Below are 24936 nucleotides of genomic sequence, written 5' to 3'. Positions count from 1 at the left end.
GGGTGCCGCTTACCGCCGGGGTCGCTGCCCGCCCCGCGGGAGAGGTGCCAGCCCGCCCTGCCGCCCCCAGGCACCACATCCACTACGTAATCCCTTACGACGGGGACCAGTCGGTGGTGGACGCCTCCGAGAACTACTTCGTGACAGACAACGTCACCAAGCAGGAGATCGACCTCATGCTGGGGCTGCTGCTCGGCTTCTGCATCAGCTGGTTCCTGGTGTGGATGGACGGCGTCCTGCACTGCGCCGTGCGCGCCTGGAGGGCCGGCCGGCGCTACGGTGAGTGAGGGCGGCCCCACCCCCCCGCGACCCCGCCTCCACCCCAACGGCCACGAGACCACGCCCACTCCGCCCTCTCCGGCTCCGCCCGACGGCGCCCCGCCCCCGAAAGACCACGCCCACTGAGCCCTCCCTGGCCTCGCCCCGGCCAAGACCCCGCCCCCATCCTCTCCCTCGCCCGGCCACGCCCCCGCCCACCGTCCGGCCACGCCCCCACAAGGCACCGCCCTGCCTCAGCCGCGCCCCGCCCAGGTCATACCCCTCCGCCCGGCCACGTCCTCACAAAGACCCCGCCCACTCTCAGCCGCGCCCCGCCCAGGTCATACCCCAGGCCGGTCACACCCCTCAGGAGACCCCGCCCGCGCCCCGCCCCGGCCACGCCCCCGAAAGGACTCCGCCCGCTCGCCCTATGCGTCTATCCCTGGCCCCGCCCCGCCCCGCCGCCCCGCCTATGCTTTTCCTCGGCCGCGCTCCCGCCCCGCCGCGCCTCGCCCGGGTCCGGGCCTCCGACCCGACCGCGTTCTGACGCCGCCCCTGCCCCGCAGACGGCTCGTGGACCTGGCTGCCCAAGTTGTGCAGTCTGCGGGAGCTGGGCCGGCGGCCGCACAGGCCCTTCGAGGAGGCGGCCGGCAACATGGTGCACGTGAAGCAGAAACTCTACCACAACGGCCACCCGAGCCCGCGGCACCTCTGAGCCGCGCGCAGGACTCGCGGGGCCTTCGGCCAACGCGCCCACGCACACGGGACTGGACGGCCGCCCCGGGCCAGGGCACCCGCCGGGCGTGTCCAGCAGAAGGTGCTGTCTCCTCTTCTTTTTATAAAAGGGGGTCGGGGCGGGGCAGGCTGCCGGCCTGGGGACAGAACCCCGGCCGTCCGGCCGCATAAGGCGCGGGGGCCGGGACGGCGGGCCCCGAGCGGGGGCGCGCGAGGGGCGCGGGCACCTGTACGGGCGGCCCGGACCACCACCTCGCCCCCGCGCACTGCAGTCTCGCTTGCGCCTGGGCTGGGACCACGTCTGTTACTTAAACCCGGCTGCTCCTCGGGGCCAGTTCTGGCAGAGGGAAGCGAAGCCGGGAGAGGGTCTTGACAGGGAAGGGGGCCGGCCCCCGGCCGCGCCCACGTCTGCACACGGGAGCATGTGCATGGGGCGTGTGCGTCCGCGGGCCGCACTGGGGGTGGGGGGCGGGAGACAGGGGTCTGGGGGAGGCCCCGGCCTAGCAGCAATAAGGCCCCTGAGCCCCACTGCGGCAAGTGCGGCCACCCTGCCCAGGGCATCCCCGGTCGGGCGCCTCACTGTGACCCCCACCCCTGCTGGTCAGTAAATTCTCCAGAAAGCTCCAGCCTCTGCCTCTTCTTTCATTTCTGAACCCGTGACCCCCTTCAAGCCCCTGCCCGTTGAAATCAGCCATGAGATACACACGTTGTGAGGTATCCTGTCAGAGTTTTTATTAGATTCTGGATAAAAAGACCCCCACCCAAGGGAGGGAGGGCTGCAGATCCTGTGGACTAGGGCAGCCCACCCCCACCCCCCCCAGCCCCGGATGGTCCTGGCCAGGGGGTCTTGGGCCTCGTGGGCAACCCCACCAGTTGCTGGCAGCTAGTTCTTACCCCCTGGGTGTATCACAGTCAGACGTGTGCAGGGTACATCCTCCTCCCGAGCACAGGGGAGAGCAACTCCCACCAGGCAGCACCGGGGCCTACTCTGCTCACCCCTCACCTGCTGGGTGGGCCTGGGCAGGGTCAAGCCCCCCACGCGGGCCCAGCTCTCTCAGCCAGGCCCCCTGTACTGCCGGTCACAGATGCAGCAGCTGGCCACGGGAGCTTAGCCAGCTTGGACACTGTCCCTGGGCGTGGGGACAGTGGCTTCTCCCCCACTCAGTCCGGCTTGGAGACTCCCGTCTCCCGGTTGTGTCCTGGGGGGCAGGGGGCGGCCCCAGCCCGGCAGAGAGAGGAGCCGGCCCCGCCACAAAGACGCCATAGCTGCGGCTGGTCCCAAGCAGAGGCCTTCAGTGCTGTCCTGGCCCTGACTGGAGAAGTACTTAAAAATGCTGAGGTGGGCGGCTGGGTAGGCCCGCCACAGGGAGAGGCGGGCATCTTGGGGCTTCTTCCTGGCAAAGCCACCTGGCTTGCGTGCCCCAGGTACTAGGGCCAGTTCACGCAGCCTGGCCACCCTCAGGCCTGGCTCCCTCAGCCTTCAGCCACTGCATCTTCTGCTGGTGCTGCTGGATGGCATCCTGGACCCGGGCATCCACCATGGCCTCAGTGAGGACTCCATCCTCAGAGGCATATGCCATGGCCTGGCAGGGAAAGAGAGTACCGATGTGGGGCACCCAGAGGGTCTGCCCGAGGGGAAAAGGGTCGCCCAGCCTCGGGCTTTCAGCGCCCACCAGTCCCCAGGAACGGCCCGCCCTGCAGGCCAGGGCCAGACCCAGGGATGAGGCAGCCAGGCTGGCCCCACCCTTGAGAACCTGACCGCCTCCTGTGGGGTGGGGGCCAAGTCCACTACCCTCAACCTTGGGCCTGTGCTCCGTCTCAAGAGGGGCCTGGCCTCACAACACACACGTGCCCACGGCACACGCCTTGCTTCCCTGTGCGTGCAAGCGTGCCCCCCCCCACACGTGCGTGCTCACGAGGGAACCCACAGCCACGGCAGCTGCCGTCCCCGCAATGCCTGCGGCCCTGCCCACATCCCCAGTTGGCACCAGTGCAACATTCTCACATCACTGAGTTTCTCAATGACTTTCTAAAAATAGAAGGTCTGAGGCCAGCTGTCAGGAAGCAGCTCAGCACCCCCATCACAGGCCTGGAGGGCCTCTACCTGAGACTGGAGCTGGCTTCAGGGCCAGGGCACACGCGCCACTGTGACACCGGAGGGAGGGCAAGGCCCCTAGGCAGAGCGCTCCCCAGGAGCCCCCAGCGATCCCAACTTGGTCAGAGAGTATCCCACCAGGCCCAACCACCCCCAAAGCACACTAGGCTCCGTCTCTCACAAGCCCCCGCTGCCCAGGGCTCCCCGGCCCCAAACCCGGCCATGCGCACGGGTGGAGGCACCGAAGTGTGCCGATCAAGATCAGGCCCCAGGGTGGTCCACGTGCCTCGGCTACCAGCCAGGTCACCTACGGCCAGGCTGCCACCCCTCCCAGGTGACTCACTGTCTCTCACCTGCTTCCTGTCACCCAGCCTGTCACTCTGACCGAGGTGGCTGTGCGGACGGCCTCAGTGTTCGCCAGGCAGGGGGCCAGAGCCAGTTCACCTGTCTCTCTCCAGCTACCTGAGTGGCCTCAGCCCAAGTTGGGCACTGTGAGAAAGTCCCTGCCATCTGAGATGGCCGGTCACTTTCTTCACACAGGCCGGCCCTACCCTTAGGACACGGCCACCCTCAGTACCCCGTGGCCAACCATGGAGCCAGGGGGCTGGAGGGGGAGCACACAGGCTCAGAAGAGCAGTGAAGGAGAGGCAAGAGGGGACCGCCAGGGGAGCACACCGGCCTAGGGGCCCACGTGGGTCAGGGCCTGGAAGTGGCTGGAAGCTTCCCTGGTAGGAAGGTAGAGGGAGAGCAGCAGCCCCTCTCAGAATCCCACAGCGCCCAAGGGGGGCTGGGCCCCTGCTGAGGGATGGCTACACTTGGCGATGGGCTTCCAAATAAAGGAGGAAAGGGGGAAGCCAGTAACTCTGCATGGAGAACCCTGGCGGGCACCACTCTGACCAGATCAACATCCCTGTGATGTTGTACGGCACTAGGTGCCCCCAAACCGGAGGCCATGACCAGGAGGACACCTCATCGCTGGGGTCTTCTCCCCAAACCCACAATCTTGGTCTAATTGTGAGAAAAACATCCGAAGGAGAATCTATGTAACACCTGACCAGCACTCCTCAAAACTGTCAGGACCATCAGTAACCAGAAACATCTATCTGTGAGCTGTCACGGCCTGGAGGAGCCTGAGGACACAGGGCAACCGAATGAGACGGGGAATGTGGATGGGGTCCTGGAAAAGACGAAGTCCAAGTGGAGTCAACACTGACGTGGCAAACGTGCCTCGGGAGAGGGGTCAAGAGGGGTCACTCATACACGGCGGGGGAGGCTCCGCGCTACCCTTGCAACTTTCCTGTGAGCTGGAAATTATTGAAACAGGAACCTTCGTGAAAGAAAGGAAGGGAGGGAGGGAGGGAGGAAGGAAGGAAGAGAGACAGAGAGAGAAAGAAAGAAGGAAAGAAAAAGAAAGAAAGAGAGAGAGAGAGAGAGAAAGAAAGAAAGAGAAAGAAAGAGAAGAAAAGAAAAGGAAAGAAAGAAAGAAAGAAAGAAAGAAAGAAAGAAAGAAAGAAAGAAAGAAAGAAAGAAAGAAAGAAAAAGGAAAGAAAGAAAAAGGAAAGAAAGAAAAAGGAAAGTCCTGGACTCAACGGCTTCACCAGTGAATTCTGCCCAACGCTTATGAAACGGATCCTTCTCACACTTTGCCAAAAAACCGAAGAGGAAGGAACACTTCCTAATTCATTCTGAGGCCAGCATAACCCGGACAGTAGAAGCAGATAAAAATACCACAATAAAACTACAGACCAATACCCTCTATGAATATTGATACAAAATTCTTCAATAAAATACCTGCAAACCAGATTCAGTAGCAGGTTGAGGGCATTTACTTCTGGAATGCACGGATGACCCAAAAGAGGAAAATCAATCAACGTGTTACACCACACAAACAGAATAAAGGACAAAACCCACACGATCATCTCAAATTGATGCAGAAGACGCATCTGACAAAACTCAACACCCCTCCTTGGTGAAAGCACTCAACCAACCAGGAACAGAGAAAATTTTCCCTAACACTCTAAAGGTCATATGTGAAAACCCCACAGCAAATATATTATCAATGGTGAAAGGCTGAGAGCTTTTCCTCTGAGGTCAGGAACAAGACCAGGGCACCCGCTCCCACCACGTCTATTCAGCACAGTACTGGGAGTCCCTGCCAGAGGAATTAGGCAAGAAAAAGAAATGAAAGGGATCCAGTTTGGCACGGAAAAAGTAAAATTATCTGTTTGCAGACAATATAATCTCGTATGTAGTAAATCTGAAAGATCTCCTCCCGGAAGTTGTTAAGAATAACGCATTCAGGAAGTTTGCAGGAAACAAAATTAACACACAAAAACCATTTGTCTTTCTACGTCTTTCTATATCATAATGAACAATCTGGAAAGGAAATTAGAAAGTTCCATTTACAACAGCATCAGAAAGAATCAAATATGCAGGAAAGTAACTTAACCAAGAAGGCCAAAGAGTGGTATCTTCAGAACTACAAGACACTGCCGAAAGGAAAGAAATTAAAGACACCAAAGTCAGGAAGACATGTGCGTCATGCGTCATGACACGTGAATATGTCGGTCCTACCTACCCAAAGTGGATCCACAGAATCGCTGCAATCCCCATCAGAAATCCCATGGTGTTTTTGGCAGAAATCAAAATCCATCCTAAAATTCATACAGAATCTCAAGGGAGGCTGAACGGCCAAAACAGTCTTGAATAAGAACAGATTTTCAAGTCTCAAATTTCCTGATTTTTAAACCCACTACGGGGGCACCTAGGTGGCTCAGCTGGTTGAACATCTGACTCTTGACTTCAGCTCAGGTCATGATCTCACGGGTTCATGGGTTTGAGCCCCGTGTTGGGCTGTGTGCTCACAGCCCACAGTCTGCTTGGGATCCTCTCCCCCCCCTCCCCTCTCTGCCCTTCCCCTGCTTGCGTGCACTCTCTCTCAAAATAAATAAATACACTTAAAAAAAAAATCTACTACAAAGCCACGGTAACACAATCAGAGTAGTGCTGAGGACGGTCATCTAGACAGATGAAGTAGGACTGAGAGCCCAGAAAGAAACCTTCACATGTGGGGTGAGATGGTTTTCAACAAGGGTGCCACGCACATTCTAATGGGGAGAGGACAGTCCTCAACAAATGATGCCGGGACACAGGACGTCCACATGCAAATGAAGTTGGACTCCTAAATAACAGCATGCACAAAACTTAACTCCAAATGAATCAGATACCTAAATGTAAGATCTCGAAGTACAAAACTACTAGACGAAAGCACGGGGGAAGCTTGCAGACACTGGATTTACTGAGGACTTCTCAGCTATGACACGGCCAGCATAGGTAACAAACACAAACCGGACTTCATCAAAACTAAAACCTTGTGTGCATCAAAGGACACTATCAATGGAGTGAAGAAGGCAGCCCACTGAAGGTCAGGAAATCTTTGTAAATCACACCGCTGATAAAAGGTTAGTATCCGGAATACGAAAACTGCTAAAACTCAACAAAAAACAACCCGATTCGAAACTGGGCAAGGACTATCCATATAGACACTTTTCCAAGAAGACACATGCCTGGCCAGAAAGCACAGAAGATGCTGTCACTAACCAGCAGGGAAATGCCATCCACGTTACAAGGAGACACTTCGCATCCCCCAAGATGGCTGCTATCCAGACTCGGGAAAACAAGTGCTGGTGAGCGGGGCGACGGACCGGAGCCCGTTGCACAGCTGGTGGCAAAGGGAAACAGTGCGGCCGCTGTGGAAGTGGCCTGTCAGCTCACCCGAAACTAAAAACGGTATTATCATGTGATCCGAGAGTTCCACTTCGGGGTGCACGCTCAAAGGAGTGAAGAGTGGGGCTCCACGGAGACCCCCGCACACCCATGTTCACAGCAGTTATTATTCACAACAGACGAGAGGTGGAAGTCACCCAGCGTCCGTCTCGGTGGACGAACGGACGAACAGAATGAGACCGGCCCACTCGGCAGATCACCACTCCGCCCCGAAAAGGAAATGCTGGCACCTGGTCCGGCACAGACGGACCCCAAGGACATCACACCGAGGGCAGTCCGTCACAAAACGACAAATCGTGCGTGACTCCCCTCACGGGTGGGATCTAGAGCGGTCACATTCGGAGAGAGCGGGTGCCAAGGGGTGGGGTTGGTGTTTAATGGGATGGCATTTCGACTTGGGAAGGTGAAAATGTTCTGGATGCGGACAGTGGGGACGACTGCACAGCAACGTGAATGTGCTTAATATCACTGAGTCGTGCACCTAAAAATGGTTAAAGTGGCAAATTTTGGTTAAAAAAAAAAAAAGAAAAGGCAGCGAATTCGCACGCCAGAGGACTCCAGTGTGCTAAGAGGCAGCACGGACCCCACCGACAACATCATCATACTAACAACGTGGGCAGGGGTGCCAGGAGGGGGGCGGGAGGGAGGCTCAGTCAGTTGAGGATCCGACTGCAGATTTCGGCTCAGGTCATGATCTCAGGGTCATGGGATTGAGCCCTGGGCCAGGCTCTGCGCTGAGCGTGGACCCTGCTGAAGATTCTCTCTCTGCCCCTCTCCCCTGCTCTCTCTCCCACAAAACAAACAAACAGAAGCAACGTGGGCTTCAGGGAACAAGTCCAGCCTGGAAGGAGGGGGAGGTGTGCAGGACAAGCCCCACGAGCACCCTGAGCCAGAGGGCACACCAGCAAGGCCACCACACCCCTCCCAGATGCCGAGGCCCGAAGCACCCTGGTTCACTCTCCTCTCCCATGAGCACGACAGGACTCCCGGACACATGCTGGGCTGGGCTGACCAGTCAATGACTGGACGCGCTCTGGTGAAGTACCAGATCCCCCGGGGAGGGCATCCTGTGGGCTTCAGCACCTACTCACTGCCTCCTGCAGCGGTCAGGGGTCAGACCGGAGGTCTCCCCGGTTCTCCATCCACCAGGCTCGCAGACCTGTCACCTCACGTGGGCAGGTGACATGTGACGTAAAGAGAAGGGAGGTGTGCGGGTTCTTGGTGGAAACACTGGGCATGGACTGCAGGGCATGGTTTGCAGTCAGGGACAGACGCGTCCCACGTTCATACGGTGAAGCCCTGACCCCCAGAGCAGCTGTAGTTAGAGGTGGGCCCTCTAAGGAAGTAGGCAACGTCAGAGGAGGCCGTAGGGGCGGGGCCCTGATTCTACAGGACCAGCAGCCTCATGCGACAGATCTCTGTTTCTGCCACAGGAGGAGAAAACCGCGAGAAAACAAGCGTCTGAAAGGCAGAAAGGGGGCTGCCATCAAAACTCCACCATACTGGCACCCTCGTCCGGGCCTTCCTGCCTTCCGGACCTTGAGAAATACACATCTGTGTTTAAGCCCTCTGGGCTGTGGCACCGTCACAGCAGCCGAAGCTGACAGACATCCTATCCTCCACTCTGTCGGTTGTGGAAACGGAGCCACCCTCGTCGGGCCTGGGTCCTGAGTGAGGACGGCTGGAGCAGAACGCCTGGCTGCCCGATCACACGTAGGAGCAGAGTCTACAGTCTGGAGCTGGGCATAACCCGGCTCATCCTCATACAGGCTCCTGTGTATCCAAGCTGCTAGGTTCAAGTCACAGTAGATGTCTATTTAATTAACATAATACACATCCATTTAAAAGCACTGTCACATTTCTAGCGATCAGACTGTCACGCAGCCTCAGTCAGATTTGACTGCGGGCCCCATGGAGGCAGTGATGGCGGCACAAAGCCAAGGGCGGCTGCAGACAGGAGCCACTGAGCACCCTGCACCCAATAAAGCTTTTCTCCTCAGCAATCACCAAGCTGCAAATGCTTTCTAGACGGCTGCACCCAGGACCCCTGGGGGTCAAATGGCTTCCCTATCCGGGGGGGGGGGGGGCTGGGCTTGTGGGCACTTCAGAGGAGGAAGCGGGTATTGGGTAATGCCAAGAACCACTCTGGGCTGTGTGCCCTGGGTCACAGCACAGCACAAGGCTAAAGTCAACTCACATTCTCTACGCTGCCCTCGAGACCCCACAGCAAACCCGATTATGTATGGAGCGGACAACATCCTCAACACCAGCAGTCTCCATCTGGCACGGTGCTGGCAAGGAGACGCCCAACCCTTATCAGGTCAGATTCACACCCTGGCTCATCTCACACGCCCTGCGATGAGCTCACAGACCACTTACGGGAAGTTCCATATGCCCCCGTGGTCTCCCCAACCTTCTGTAGAGTCACCTGCCCCAAACGTGCTAGGCTTGAGACCATGTCCCAACTCCAGTGGTGCCTGAGCCTGAGTCTGTGGGACCTTGATGCCGATGTGACACTTGGCTCATTTCCAGGGAACCCCAACTGATTTCAGAGCCCTATCTGATTTGGACCAAAACCACAATGACGATAAGGTAGGCCATAATGTGGGAAGCCAGGGACACCTCTCCACACGCTCTCTGCAGTGGGGGCAGAAGCAGGTGGTGGCTGGGAAGTAGAGCAGGGCGTGACATCTGTGTGCAGAAAATCCTTCAACAGAAGCACCCTAGGGGGGCAGGGGCCTGCACGGGCTGCCTTCAGGTGACTCAGTGTCTCCCAACCAGTTGGGCTCAAGCCTGCAGGGTGCATGTCCCCAACTCACCTGCCATGCCACAGCAAGCTGGGAGATCTCCCGACCCGACATGCCCTCCGTCAGGTGTGCGATCTCTGAGCACTTCTTCCCGTAGTCAAACTGAGCCAGCTTCAAGCGCCTGGGGAGAGCAATTCCCACATGACGCCCTGGGGGCCTGGGACGACCCCTCGGCTCCTACGCGAAAGGAGGACTGGGTATCTGCCAGGCGCAGGAGCCTGTACTGGGAAGCCCTATATCTGCTCCTGGTTCCTGCCCTTTCTACCCGCTGGGCACCTCCCTCCCTTCTGGAGCCCGGGTGGGGTCCGTGTGGGGGCCGTGTACGGACAGCAGTGCATGACCACTCCAGAGACAGGTGGAGGGCTGGTCAGGATGTGCCAAAGCGGAGGGGCTCTCGGAGCCTCGCACACAGCGCCACCACCAGGCTCGGAGGCAGGGACCGCGTCCTTCTCCCTCAGACCTCCATCAGCGCCCAAACTAGCAGCACAGCAGCCACGACCTGTCAGGCGTAGGAAGCACGTGGGAAATCAAAGAGAGAAAAGCCAACACCTCCAGGTTAGAGTGACATGTCACTGCTTTGGTTCATGTGCGGACCCCTTCCTAGTCAGGTCTGGCTGAAGACCCAGGAGATGAGCTCACAGGAGGAGAGTCATTCAAACACTCATGGAAAAAGAGGCCTCAGGAACTCAGACCACATTCGGTGTCAGTCAGGCTAGAATAAACGATTGGGAGGGTGGGGGGTACTGGGGCCATCCGGGCACACAGGAGAAAGGAGGCCCAGATAATGGAATTCAAGGGGGCAGGGGGACAGCAGGGGCAGGCAAAGCCCGTCCCAGAACAGAAGACAGCTCTCACTGCCACCAGCGACAGGAAGGATTCAGGTCAATGCTGCTGCGAGGTCTGGCTCCCTGGGGATAGTTAAAAATAGACCGGCCCTCACGTATCTGGAGCACTGTGGACAGAGAGCAGTGAGGGAGAGGGTGGCCCGGACAGAATGTGGAGGGCGCCCCCATCGCCCGGTGACTTCTGCAGAATGGTGGCCTTGCTGCGTGCTGGTGAGGGGCCCCAGGCTCCTGGGAGTCAGGGTGAGCAGGGAGCCCATGTCCAGGACGGCCACCAACAGCCTCAGTGAGCACAGCTCAGCCAAGGTCTGGCAACCACTGTCACGGCCCCGCACTTCCCAGGGCAGGACTGCAGCCTGGATTCCTCAAAAGCCCCAAATCGTTATAAGACGCTTCACCTAGCAGGAAAGGATGGAGGTGCTAGCTAGTTTGTGACGATGGGCCGCTGAGTCAAAAACCTGGCAAAGACTGGGACGGAAGCACAGGGCCAGCAAGTGAGCACATCTGAGCCCCAGGTAAAACCACAGGGTTAGGACTGGGTGTGGCACCTAGGCCAGAAGCTGGTGGGGTATGGAGGGCCCCACACACCCAGGCCATCAGGACACTTACTGCTTTCCTTCTGTGGCTGGCTTCAGAACATACTTGTCAAAATACATCCTCACCAGGCGTTCCCGCTCTTCCTGCCGCGGCAGATCGAAGCGGACCATCTCGTCAATGCGGTCGTTGACGGCCCAGTCAAACTGCTCGGGCTGGTTGCTGGCCAGGACCAGCATGAACCTGAAAGCAGCAGAGACAGCAGGGGCTGAGGGGTTGCCCCTGGGATAGGGGGCCTCTTCAACCCACACAGGACTATTTTCTAACAGGATCTATCTGGCAGCTTTTTAACCCAGAAAAACCCAGACCCAGCATTGCCCTCTACCACCCATCCCTCCCTCCAACACCTCCCTGACCGATGGGCCAGCGCGATGGGGCGGCCATGGAAGCCTTGCTGTGCGCAGGAAGCACAGGGACCCTGGGGTACCATACAGATCTCTGCACGCCCCCCCCCCCCCGCCCAACCTGAGTTGCAGGGTTTGGGGTTTAGCTGGTTGAGCGGAAGCGCCAACTCTGCAGGAACCAGACCAGACTCTTAGGGGGCCTGAGCAGGGCCAGGGGTCTCTGCAGGCAACAGCCGCAGCAGGCAAGGAGGATGCACATGATTTGGTGGCCACACAGCTGACTTGGGGCCTTGACAATGGAGGAGCGCAGGATTAGGGGACTCGTAAGGAGTGAGCCCTTTCCCAGGGCAACCTGCACCCCAGGACACCTAGTCGTGGGGTGACCACCCTGACGGCCCATCACGAGAGAGCAGCCAGGGACACCCAGTGCAGCGCCCTGTGCATGCGGACTTGCCGCCCGGCCCTCCTGAGACCCCAGCGCGTCCTCTCAGAAGGCCCCACAAGGGTGCAAAAAAGGTGCACCCCCACGGGCCCTTCCCATTGCCCTGTGCCCGCCCTGCCCCACAGCAGCCCTATGAGCTCAAGCGGAGACTCAGTTTCCCTCTGTGAAGGGGCCTCGCACCAGAAGGTGGCCCTCACTTGCTGCTGTGCTGCCCTGTCCGGTGCAGGAATGCATTCAGGGTGGCCCTGAGGTCCTCGCTTATCTTCTCCTGCAGAAAAAGTCCTGGCATCAGGCAAAGGCTTCCAGGGGGAAGTTAAACACAGGCACCACTCCATCCCTCCAGGAGCCACACATGCCAGTGTCTCCATGACCCTGAATTTCAAGAAAAGACTCTAAAAATGCCACACACGTAACTCCTGCTTTTCAGGCCAGATTTATGAAGAAAGTGCAGCTGAGGACGAGGTTTGGGTCAGACTCAGTCGGGGGGGAGGGGGGGGGGACAGCAACTTCCCCACAAAGCAGAGACGCGGCCACTGGACACGCCACCCCTGACTGCTCACCTACGGCCAGCTGGACCCAGCAGGCCACACGGAAGCTTCCGGAATACTCACAGTCGCTCGCTTCCTGAGGAAGGCATCTGCTTCATCCACGAAGAGCAGGAGGCTGTGAGGGGAGGGGAATTTAGGACTGAACGAGGATGGGTGAGGCTGCCCAGCCGGAACACTAAGGGACTGTGCACACGGAAACCGAACCAGGAGCACAGGCTGCTCTCAGCAGCGTCTGGGACTCCAGACCCAACAGGGGCACGCTGCGTGCCAGCATGGCAGGACAGCGACCGGACTGTGCCAAACATGCTAATTTGGCACTAAATTAAATACCAGTGCTGGCAGCCCCTGATCTTCAGTGTTGCAGTTTTTAAAATTTTTTTAACGTTTATTACTTGAGAGACAGAAAGACACACAGCACGAGCCGGGGGAGGGGCAGAGAGAGAGGGAGATGCAGAATCCGAAGCAGGCCGCAGGCTCTGAGCTGTCAGCACAGAGCCCCATGCAGGGCTCAAACCCACAAACCGTGAGATCATGACCTGAGCCGAAGCCAGACACTTAACCAACTGAGCCAACCAGGCACCCCACCCATTTTATTTTTAAGAGAGAGAGAGAGAGAGAGAGAGAGAGAGAGAGGGAGAGAGAGACACACACAGCATGAGCAGGGGAGGGGCAGAGAGAGAGAAAGACACAGAATCCCAAGCAGGCTTCTGTGCTGACAGCTTGGAGGCTGACACAGGACTCAAACCCACAAACCGTGAGATCGTGACCTGAGCTGAAGTCGGACGCTCAACCAACTGAGCCACCCAGGCGCCTTTCTTTCCCCAGTGTTTTTAAAGTCAGCCCCTCTTTAAAGTCAGAGACTCCTGAGAGGAGCACAGGCCCCCAGGAATCTATACCTGGGGTGAATTTCTCCCTCAGACCCCCACCCCAGACCACAGAGCTGTTCCGGCCTTGTGCACGCCCACAGGCACAGACTGTGGGGAAAGTCACTGACACACCCTCCCACCCAGCCATCTGCAGCCCGCTGGTGCCAGGAACCCAGGCCACGCAGACGCATGCACATGGGGGGCCACCCCAGAAGGGACCCGGCTCACCCTCGCCGGCTGGTGCTGGCCCAGTCGAAGACCTTGTGCACAGCAGTCACGCCATCCCGCCCCATGGGGGCCACATCCCCACCTGTCATGATGGCATAGTCCATGCCCGAGTGCAGCGCGAGTTTCTGGGCAAGAAAGGGCAAAGCGTGTTTACTCTCGTCCCCCCCAAAGCCTGCACAGACCGTGCTCAGGCCCCACTGCCCAGTGCCCCTGGGGATGCCCCTCGCCTGGAAAGCTGGCCCCACCACGTGGCTCCTGATGCCCCGCACCCACTCCCCAGAGCCGTAGCACGGCACCCCACGCACCTGTGCCGCTGTGTGCCCTCACCTTGGCAAACAGCGTCTTGCCGGTGCCAGGAGGCCCATACATCAGAATGTTCCTATAGAGGCTCCGGTTCTTCTTGGTGTTCCTTGTCGCAATGGCAATGTCTCGCACGCGCGCTTCCAGGCTGGGCTGCCAAGGAACGGGGCAGTTGGGGCTGACTCTGCAGCTAGCGTGTGCCTCCTGAGCCCCTGGGCCGGCCCCAGGAGGCAGCTTATCCCAGGCTGGGCCTCAGGCAGCAAATTCTACTTTAGGAAAGAAAAGCAGCCCGATCCTGTGAGGGGGCAAAGAGCTCTGCGGGCAGAAGGGCACCTCCCACCCCGATGCCTGTCCCGGCCCCCGTGGGCGGCACCACTTACACTGAGGACGACGCCCTCCAGTGCGTCCTGGGGCTTACCAAGGAGGCGCCTGCTGACCTACGGAGGGACATGGGGGACGGTCAGGGTCATCGGCAGAGCCCATGACAGCCACGGGGCACCGGGAGCAGCTAGGCCACCACACGGAAACAGAACTGCCGTGGCACCCCTCGGTCCAGGACACGCAGGCTGGGCCTCGCTCTGGAAGGTGGGCACACAGAGCCGACCGTGGGACTGGGCCAGGCAACTTACAGATTCCTCATTGACCTTTATTTCCGTAGTCGCACAATGCACACGGGCGACTGCCGTGGACGTCCAGCCACAGCCCACGGAAGGAGTGACACTGCATCAGGCAGAAGCCTGGACCCCTTGGGGGAGGAAGCTGACACAGTACTGCTTCCAGCAACTTCTCTCCTAGGATGATGGCATGCAGGAAGCCGAGGATTTTGTAAATGACCCAAAATCTACCCAGGGGGCAGTCACATCAACAGACACATAGAGGCAACTGACAAACCAGGGTGAGGGTCTTCCCAGTGCTGATGTGGACGGGCCCCTAGGATAGCATCAAAGAGGAAAAAGCCACACGCAAATCCCATGTGCAAGAAAGGATGGATAGTGTTTGGGTAAAAGGGGGAAATGAAGACGCACGTTCACAACTTGGCTGAAACACCAGAAGGATTCGGGCAGGACACGCCCAGTGAGGACCAGACCCACAGTTACCTGCATGGGGTGCCTCAGGGCCTCAAGCACTGTGATCCGAGACGTCTCCCTCACCAGGGATGGCTTCCCCAGCCGGGCCTCAATGTACCGTCCAGCAACTGACGTGGCGTTCTTGGCAGAGTAGACCCCCACGGCCAGCAGTGTCAGCCCGGCCACCTAGAGAGGGCAGAAGGTGAGTGGCACCCACCACCTGTTCAGCAGTCAGCAACGAGCCCTCCTCATCCCGTCCCGTGCTAGGTGATGGCAAGGGTCATACAGGAGCAGCCCCAAGCCCAAATCCTCAATTACACGAGACTGTAGATATTTCCAGACAGAAAACATACCAAAAAGCTTATCACACGCACTCTTCCTCACAAGGCTACTGGAGAATACATTCCAGCAGGACTAGAGGTGCTTCCGGGCGACAGGAACCCCAACCGTAAAGAGAGGAACCCTCAGGCTCATGGCGGACAGACCAAACATTGTGGGGGGACCACAATTACAGGGCACACGACCAAGACCTACAAGAGGCTCCTGGAAATTAAAAGCTCTTCCCCACAAGACCAACAGCTTGGCTACCACAGGGGCAGCGAGGACTCTGAGACCACATGAATGAGGTTCCAGGAGACCAGACGGCAACTGCAGTGACAGAAACAAAGGCCCCAGGGTAGCCCGCGGCTCCCAAATCCAGCAACCTTGAGGTCATCCAGCCTTCTCCAGCAACCAGCCCTCTGCGCGTCTACCCAGCTTGTTTGGAAAGTAAACGCAAGGGACATTTTCCCACAGATTCCTTCATGTGCCCAGATTCCCAGCCAAGGAGCCCTGCCGGTGGGCAGACCAGGACTGCCTGCCAGCCCACAGCACCACCCCAGCCCGACAGGGATTCTGGACTGAGATGCACATGAGACTCAGTCACTAACCACGGGTGTTTACAGCAGCTGGGGAGATCTGGAGAGATCTGAGTGCACGGGGTACTCAGACCACAAGAGGAATCAGAATGCCCTTAATTCACTTCAAAACACTCCAGGGAGGGGTGCCTGGGTGGTTCAGTCAACTTCTCTCCCCCTGTCCCACTCTCTCTCTCAAAATAAATAAACTTTAAAAAATGTAAAGTAAAGGGGCACCTGGGTAGCTCAGTCTATTAAGTATCTGAGTTCGGCTCAGGTCACCATCTCACAGTTTGTGGGCTTAAGCCCCCCAGCGGGCTCTGTGCTGACAGCTTCGGATTCTGTGTCTCCCTCCCTCCCTCTCTCTGTGCCCCGCCCCTGCTCTCTCAAAAATAAACATTAAAGAAAAACTTTTCTTATTAAAAAAAACAAACAGAAACAGAGAGCAGCACCAGGTTTGCTGGTGGGGAAGCCAACCACGTGGTTTTCACTCAAAGGGTCTCACTGCTTTGCTGGAGCTCTGCTCAAACCGGCCCCAAGGGCCTCTGACCAGCCACAAACAAGGTCATGCCACAAAAGCAGGACCCAGGGTTATGAGGAAGAAGGCAGACGTGCTCTAGGGGGTAGAAAGCCACCACGCATTTCACAAACTCCAGTAACAGGACCTCGGTTTTTCAGGCGGGCTCATTAGCCTCTTCACTCCTGCGATGCTCACCGTTCAATGGCCTGGTTCAGAAAAATAAGCTAGTAAACAAGTTCCCAAGATTTGGAACTAAGTTTATTTATTTTGAGAGAGGTAGAGACAGCATGAGTGGAGAAGGGGTGGAGAGAGAGAGAATCCCAAGCAGACTCTGCACTGTGAACACAGAGCCCAATGTGAGGTTCGAACTCATGAAATCGTGAGATCATGACCCGAGTTGAAACTGAGAGTCAGACACTTAACGGACTGAGCCACCCGGGCGCCCCTCCGTAACCTTCAACTGTGAGCGTGAGCACTCCACGCTGAGGCTGTTGCAGGACTAAGCAGCTCTGAGGCGACCGGGCCTCCGCGTTAACGAAAGCTAAACTTCTTCCAGGAGTAAGCGAATTCCAAGGTTGATCTAAAGCTGCTAGTTCCACGAAACAACCGATCAGCAGGCTGACTGGCTCCGATACAGGCAGTGACATTTAGACTCTTCTACAAGACGCTGTCCCTGGCGCAGTACCCACAGCAGGTACTGAGCGCTTCCTGTGTGCCCGGCTGCAGCACAGAGGACACCGCATGAGCGCCACAGAGCTCCAAGGTGGAGACGGGCGAGGAGGGTCGGAGGGAGACAAGCATGCAGGTAAGGCCTGAGGCTTAGACGCTGCACAGCCAAGCCCACGCCAGCTCTGTCCTCTAATCTCAGACGGGTGCCCCCACCCAGCTCGGCACCAGGAGAAGGCAAAGCCCAGACCCCGTGCTGGGTCTCCCTCCTGTGGGAACCCAAATCTGAACAGGGGTGCCCAAGGGGGGGGGCAAGATGGCGTCCAGAGGAAGCCCGTTTTCTTCACCAGAACACCAGAGGCCATATTCTGGCAGCTCCCTATGCGACGCGGGGAGTGGCGGGGCAGCCCTGTTGAGAAGCCAGAGGAACTGCTTAGCTCACCCAGCCCCCCGGGCTGCGGGCCGCACGACCCAGGGAGCCCGGACCACTTTCAGCAGGGCTGAAACCCTCCGCTTCCAACCCGGAGTTACTCCAAACATGTTTGGGAAGACCATGTCAGGAGCCCCTGTTCGCCCCACGTCCCTGGCCTGAGCTGGAGGACTCGAGGGGCCATTTTAAGAACCAAGCGGTCTGACCAGCTTCAGGTTTCCTCGACCAGAGTCCTGGCCCTTCCCAGTCCAGTCCCTGCTCTCCCCAAGGCACGGCCTGACCTCACCTGCCCCCCCTCACGGTCTCCAGAACAAGGCCAGAACCGTGTCCACTTGCAGAAAGAGCTTCAGGAACCAGCACATCAGGAATGCAAGGGCACTCCTGGTCAGCACGGCTCCCTGCCACCCCTTCATTAGGGCCTCAGTACCGTGTGAGCAGGTGCCAAGTCGCACCGTGAGGCCCAGGACAGCACCGGGCACAGTGGCAACAATCCCCTCTGCCTCGAGTGGGGAGCAGCCCCACGGCACAGGGCTTTCAGAGCGCGTGCCTAGAGCCCTACAGCCTTGTTGGGCCTACCTCCGCTTCCCGCTGGAGGGTGGGAACCCTCACGGGAGCACGGCTCAAAAGGGTCCCCTGCCACATCTCCCGGAACCCCTGGGGTTTCGGCCGGGTCCCACTCCGGAGGCTGCCGGGCAAACTTCCAGTTCCCCTTTCCACGGGGCGGCACTTGTTAAGGACGAGGGAAAACGAAGCTCCCTTCCCACATCTTCCAGCCCACAGGTCACAAAGCCCACCGCCAGTGCCCCACACCCAGAGGCTACACCACACCTGACTTTCCCAGGAGCGCAGCAGGAGGGACCTGCCTGGCACACTTCCTACCGCTGAGCGCAAGGAGGCAGGGACACAACCCAGCAGAGACCCCGACGCAGGCCACAAGCAGGAGGATGTGTCAGGGGTTATTACCGTGGCTGTCACTTTGTCCCAGTCTGTCACGAAGGCACGGAACCCTTCACCAAACAGGGTGCCGGCTGTCCTGTAGAGAAAGTGACCAGGAGAGGATGGATCTGGGCACTGAGCTGGAGAAAGGGCAAGAGCTCTGAAGCTCAGCACACGGGAGGGCCTGCTGAAAGAGCCCGCCTCCCGCCAGTGCGCCAACCGAGGGCCTCCTGGGGACTGGGCCTCACCTGATGGACTCCAGAATGGTCTGCCGGTGCTCAGCAGCCTTCAAGCGTATCTGCTCACGAATAATGTCTGCGTTCTCACGCTCGGCCTTGGCTCGGGCGCGCGCCTCGGCCTCCACCCGCAGCATCTCGTTCTTGTGCCGAAGCTCCATCTCCCGTTCCACGGTGGCTGCCCGGGGCGTGGCAGGAAAGGGGTGCTCAGCCTGCAGTCCCCCACCCTTCCAGCGAGGCCCAGGCAACCCTTCTCACAGGAGGGAGGCAATGCACGTCAGACCCTGGGGGGACGCCCGGCCTGCCTAGGCTTCTGCTACAAAGCTCCGACTAAGGCCAAAGAACGCAGAGCCCCCGTCGAGGTTTGGGAATTTTACTTGGGGATCAAAGTGCTTGAAGAAACACATATCTATGCCTACGGCCTGCTTTCCCTGTGAGCCAGCTCCAAGGACGTAGCCCCCAAAAGCCCCAGGCAGAACTGACAACCCTACCTCGCCGCATGGCCTCCTGCTTCTGCACAGACTCCTCCTGCTTCCTTAAATTCTCCTCGTTGAGAAGTTGCTGACAAGAAACCACAGGAGAAAGGGAAAAGCTTCCAAAGCTAGGAAATGACCAACATTGATCTAAGAGATCAGCGAGGGAAGCTTCTGCCACCACAGGGGCTCTGGACGAGCACAGCGAGGGGGCCCAGTTCAGAAGCTCCTGCCTCTGGCATAGCTCTGCCCCAGGGCACTCCCAGCCCACTCCCAGCTGCCCTCCAAACACTCTTTCCCCTGTTAAATTTATAAGCTGTGAGGGCGCAAAGCATGATGGGTGCAAACACTTGGAAACCACCCCCACCATAAATTTGTCCCAGCCAGGTCCCCAGTAGGTCTCACACAGAAAAACCCCTCCAGCACAGCCAGAGCCTGGAGGCCCTGGGCATTGTGTGTGTGTGTGTGTGTGTGTGTGTGTGTGTGTGTGTGCGCGCGCGCGCGCGCTCCTCTGGGACCCAGCACTGACTGCTGGTAAAACCACCCTGAGTTCTGGCCCACCAGCTGCCCCATAAGACGCCTGTGCTCTCAGGGAGGCCAAAGGAGGCCCCCCTCGCATGCCAGTGTGCTGAGCTCACCTGTTGCTTCAGCTGGTCCTCGTAGCGCTGCCGGGCCAGCTTGTCCTGGTACTGGGCCCTCTGGGGAAGAAGACGGCAGCATGAACGCGGGTCAGCTGCAGAAGCTGGCGGACAGCCCCAAACCGACGTCGAGAGCCAGACTTCGCCGGGCCCTCAGACGAGCCGCCTACCTCCGCCTGCTCGCCTGGACACGTGTGCTCCCCGGCCCGCTCAGCGCGGATGTATTCGTGGGAGTTTGCACAAGGTCATCCCACGGCCTCGGGGGGTCACTAACAGACCCAGACTGAACGCGGGGACCACGGAGTACCCCAGAAGCTTCCCATCCTGGCCCCCCTGTGCCCGTGTGGCCAAGCGGCCCTTACAGCCTGGTGCTGCCTCGTCTCCTCGCTCAGAGTCTTTCTCCTTTCCTCAGCTTGAACGCGGATCTGCTCGCTCTTCAGCTGCTCCACGGCGGCCTCATATTCCTATAGAATACACCAGCTGCTACAAGCCCAAGGCCGGCGGGGCCTCCCGCTCAGGACTTTGAGCTCAGGCCTCAACAACCCTCTCCCACATTCCATGTGGGCTCCAAAGGGGCCGGGACAGGAGCAGGAGCTGCTTCCAGAAGATGCTCGCTGGACCAGCACCACTGCACGGGCACCAAGGCCCAGGAGGACCTAGACTCCCGGGCAGCCCAGTGGCGGGAAATCGGACAGGGCTGGGTCCCAAGGAGCAGACCAATCCCTTGGGATGCCAGTCACTCCCTCCCCAACACCGCTTCCAAGATGGCTTATGTCACGTGCTCACATTTTTTTTTAAGGTTTTAAGTAATCTCTACACCCAATGGGGGCTCAAACTCACAACCCCGAGATCAAGAGTCACATGCTCTTATGACTGAGCCCGCCAGGCAGCCTTCACATGTTCACTTTCTGACTACACTTTACAACAGCCAATGGCGGAGGGCAGGGCCCATGCCTTTGCTATCCTCCTCTGCTCAACGGGAAGGTCCTGCCAAATGCAGAGACACCCAGTAAGACTCTCCCCTGGGGAGACCAGATGGTCCTCACCTACACCAGCCCTTCCGGGTCATTCTGCTGCAAGAACCCAAGCCACAAACCCAGCACATCTTTGACCTCTCCGTATTTCCCTCTTAACCACAAGCAATAAGATAATCCCAGAAAGGAGACGCCTGAAGCTCCCGTCCTGTGCCCACCACCCACCGTCCTGTGTCCCTCCGCCACAAGGACCGCCTCCGCTGGCACCACACCCACTACCCACCTTGAGCTTGGACTGCTGCTCCAGCTGCAGCGTCTGCTCCTGCATCTGTGCAAGACTCAGTGCCTCCTTGGCGTGTCCTGTGGGGAGCGGGCGAGTAGGGTCAGGACGCTCGGACACCAGGCAAGCATTCATGTGAACCAAGGGGCTTTCGGGGAGACCACAGCTCACCTCGACCTCAAAACACATGTGCCCACCTGCATTCCCTGACTGGATCTTGCTTGGTGCCCCCTCCCTCCAAAGACCAGTACTCCCTTCTCATCACCTATGTCTGCTCTACGCCTGACAGAAAGCCCGTGTACAAGGTCTTGTACCCCAGCAGCTGTCACATCCCGGGAGGGCTCTATGAGAAAGGCTGTTCCAGGGTGCCGGGGTGGCTCAGTCGGTCAAGCGTTCGACTTCGGCTTAGGTCATGATCTCATGGTTTGTGAGTTTGAGCCCCACACTGTGGATCCTCTGTCCCCCTCTCTTTCTACCCCTCCCTGGCTCATGCACATGCATTCTCTGTCTGTCTGTCTCTCTCTCTCTCTCTCAAAAAAAAAGAAAAAAGGGGTGCCTGGGTAGCTCAGTCTGTTGAGCATCCGACTTCGGCTTAGGTCATGATCTCACATTCGTGAGTTCAAGCCCCGCGTTGGGCTCTGTGCTCACAGCTCAGAGCCTGGAGCCTGCTTCGGATTCTGTGTCTCCCTCTCTCTGTCTGTTCCTCCCCTGCTCATGCTCGTTCTCTCTCTCAAATAAATAAACATTAAAAAAAAATGTTTTTTAAGAAAAAAGGAAGGCTGTTCCACACTAGCCGAGAGTAGAAAGGTTAACGTGGCAGTCAGTTCCCAATTAAACAAAAAGGCACCTGTGGCTACAGTGTCTTATTTTTATGGAAGTTGCTTAAACTCCTAAGCTTTTAAGCTTTCAGTACCTGTTATTATTAATCTACACGTGCAGATGATAAGATGAATAGGAAGCAAACAATTAAATTAGAAACAAGCCAATGCACGACGACGACTCTTCACAGACCTCGTGTTATAAACACACACGTTCTAAATGTTTCCTGTGTATGTTTCGTTCACGAGATACAATTCACATCCGTCAATATTTGGGGGTTCCAAAAAAAACTTCTGGTGGGGGCACCTGGGTGGCTCAGTCGGTTGAGCATCCGACTTCGGCTCAGGTCATGATCTCATGGTTCATGGGTTCAAGCCCTGCGTCGGGCTCTGTGCTGACAGCTCGGAGCCTGGGGCCTGCTTCGGATTCTGTGTCTCCTTCTCTCTCTGCCCCTCCCCCACTTGTGCTCGGTCTCTCGGAAATAAATAAATGTAAAAAAAATTAAAAGCCTTCTGGTGCTCTCCTAGCCAAAAAAGCCCAGGCATACAGCTTCTCAAATATTTTGGTGATGACACAGTTCTCCCACCTACAGTACTTTACTGTAAAAAATATTCTAACACATTAAAGCACGGCAAGAAGGTAGGGAATCCCTGTGAACCCCGCTCCCTGATGCTATAATGTACCTAGTTTTCTCCCTTTGCTTTCTTTCCACTCCCGCCCCATGATCTTTCTTTTTGAAGCCTTCAAAGTAAGTTGCAGACCCCAACACCCGCAAACTGCAGCGAACACATAACTAAAGCATGACTTCTGTTTGCTGTTCCATAAACACATCTACACATTTAGAGGGATGTGACAGAAGCCCTGGTGTCTCTGGACAGACTGCTAGGGCATGTGGTGTGCAAAAACACTGCCTAAGCCTGGGAAGGACCTTCAGAGCGGGTCAGAACCTGGCTGACACAGCCTTCCAGACCTCACTGCAAGGCTCTCCCCTAGGTCTCTGGTGACTGGGAGCACAGAAGAGCTGAAGACCTGCCCCCAAGGAGAGGCAGCACAAAGGCACCAGGGTCCCATACCCTGCACTGTAAACTTGGGAAGGCACGAAGCCGAGGCCTGAAGAGACCGCAAGGGCCCCTTTAACAATGAACTCTGACCAGGAGGGAGTGAGAGCACAAGAGTGCTCATCCTGGTGCAGCAGACAGGAACGTGAGTGCCACAGGCCAACGATGTGGAGACCAGGTCCCAGCTGCCCTTTTTACCCACAGCATGACCTTTGGCCAGCCGGGTTAACCTCACCTGAAAATGGAAAATTAGAGATCCCCCACCACTGACTCTTGAAAGAGGAAAACAAGAGACAGAGGCAAGATGCATCCTGGGAAGAAGGGTTTGGGGACAGAAGGAGGTGACAGACCAGGGCAAAACCTCTCCCACTGGCCAGTAGTTCGGCCAGGAAGGATGGCAGGAAGAAGAAAAGTAGATGGGTGCCAGGCTGGCTCAGTTGGAAGAGCATGCAACTCCTGATCTTGGGTTTGTGAATTCAAGTTCCCCATCGGGTGTAGGGATTACTTAAAAAAATAAAAAAATTTTGGGAGCACCTGGGTGGCTGAGTCAGTTGAGCGTCTGTCTCTTGACTTCGGCTCAGGTCATAATCTCACAGTTCGTGAGTCCGGGCTCTGTGCTGACAGTTCGGAGCCTTCTTGGGATTCTCTCTCCCTCTCTCTGCCCCTCCCCCACTCACGCAAACTCAATACACTTAGTCTGGGACTGGTGGTGTTCCAGCTAGACCTAAGGGTACAGGCTGTTTGAGTCCCAGGCCCAAATATCCATATGTTTTTAACGTCCCTCTGGGGATCTGGGATCCAGGCAGGCTCAGAGACCTTGGACCAGGGTTTTCTTAGAGTCTCTGGAGAAGAGCAGGAATTGAACCACCAAGTGCCAGGCCTCTAATTTCTCAGACAGACCCTTGTTTACACTATGGCTTCTCTGCACAAGTTCCTTTAAAGCCCGGGGCGGGGGGGGGGGGGGGGGGTGGCAGACCTCTGCTTAAATAAAAATTTGACAGCCGTTATGGTCCTTTTCATCAGTACTTATTCTGTGTCTTCTACATTCTAGCTTCTCAAACACTTAGACTACATCCTAAAACAAATCATTAAACCAACAAGAAAAAGGAAGAGTGAGAGGAAAAGACGTGGGCTTAGCGAAGGTCCAGCCCATGATGGTGCCTTGGGGGCCCAGGAGTCAGGAAGGCAGAGCCAGGACGGACTGACCCCTATTGCTTTACAGACCTCGACTGCCTGAACGCTGCTTTCCAATAACACGCACAAATCTGCTTCATTACCATAAAACCAACGGTCCTCAAGTGAGCTTGCCTTCGCAACAGGAAAATCGCTAACCACCACCACAATCTGGCCACGCTTTGGCCACGTGGAGGCAGCAAGAGGAGCAAAGAGCTCCCCTACTCTACAGTAACTAAAGACCAGGCTCCAGCCCCAGCACCTGCCACCTGTAACCTCTGAAACTTCCATCTGCAGCGGTCTCCTCACCTGACAGACGCGTGACAGCTTGGGAAGTTGCCAAGGATGATGGCATCCCCAACCTCCCCGCACCCAAGGCGGCTTTGCCAGATTTATTCCCGCAGACCAGTTTTCTCACCTGGGAAACGGGACTGCAGACAGCCACTTACCACTCGACCACTCAGACGACTGAGGAGCTACATGCGCCCAAGGACCCGGCATGCCCGGTGCTCGGTGGACGGGCTCGCTGTGAGTCCTGAGCTTCCCTGGCCCCTCGCCCCAGCCGGGGCCCCGCCCTCGCCGCCTCACTCACGCGAATGCTCCAGCTCTCGCGCCGCCTTGGCTGCACGTTCCAGGCCCGTCGGGTCAAAGTTGCTCCATTTGTCCTTGGGCGCCGGCCGGTCCCCCGCGCCGCGGTCCCCGCCGCCTTCGCCCCCGGGCTGAGCGGGCGGCAGGGACAGCGGCGGCCCCGCGCCTTCGCCCTTAGGGCCCTTGATCCCGAAGAGCCACGACATGGCGCGCGAGCGCCGCGTGTCGCGGCAGCCGCCCGGAGCTCAAGACGAGCTGAAGCGCGCGGACCAGAGAAGCCTCCACGAGGAGCCAGCCGGTGGTCAGAACGCCCGCGCAGGCGCGACAACGCCCCTTC

General features: G+C 57.8%; 2 protein-coding genes across 5 annotated transcripts in view; one reads left to right on the top strand and one right to left on the bottom strand.

The window, feature by feature from the left end:
* Positions 1-8933, top strand: part of TMEM240 (transmembrane protein 240) — a 13774-nt gene extending 4841 nt beyond the window's left edge. Inside the window, exons 3-5 of one of the 2 annotated variants that reach the window (XR_003420518.2) lie at positions 71-279; positions 825-1075; positions 8308-8933. Coding sequence is in view for 1 of the 2 variants with exons in the window: in XM_027060731.2 (XP_026916532.1) it covers positions 71-279; positions 825-973 (358 nt within the window). In the remaining variant the exon portion in view is untranslated. Of the gene's footprint in view, positions 1-70; positions 280-824; positions 1620-8307 lie in introns of those variants that run through there. The other variant, XM_027060731.2, reaches the window with a different exon arrangement.
* LOC106988784 (ATPase family AAA domain-containing protein 3) lies at positions 2235-24936 on the bottom strand. 3 transcript variants are annotated; one of them, XM_053205424.1, is made up of 17 exons: positions 24604-24935; positions 20965-21041; positions 20070-20171; positions 19708-19767; positions 19088-19157; positions 18609-18774; positions 18388-18457; positions 14943-15098; positions 14226-14282; positions 13873-13998; positions 13546-13670; positions 12515-12566; positions 12101-12171; positions 11583-11750; positions 11133-11300; positions 9694-9802; positions 2235-2576 (listed from the first exon to the last, which is right to left on the bottom strand). In XM_053205424.1, exons 1-17 carry the CDS (start codon positions 24803-24805, stop codon positions 2433-2435), a joined length of 1923 nt encoding a protein of 640 aa, XP_053061399.1. In that variant the 5' UTR covers positions 24806-24935; the 3' UTR covers positions 2235-2432. The 3 variants fall into 3 exon arrangements, with proteins under 3 accessions (XP_053061399.1, XP_053061408.1, XP_026916528.1); XM_053205433.1 differs by lacking the exon at positions 14226-14282 and having other exon boundaries at positions 24604-24936; XM_027060727.2 differs by lacking the exon at positions 11583-11750 and having other exon boundaries at positions 24604-24932.

This window comes from Acinonyx jubatus, chromosome C1 (genome assembly GCF_027475565.1).
Source record: "Acinonyx jubatus isolate Ajub_Pintada_27869175 chromosome C1, VMU_Ajub_asm_v1.0, whole genome shotgun sequence".
NCBI lineage: Eukaryota > Metazoa > Chordata > Mammalia > Carnivora > Felidae > Acinonyx > Acinonyx jubatus.
The sequence above is the reverse complement of the archived record's forward strand: the minus strand, read 5'-3'. Positions and strand labels throughout refer to the sequence as shown.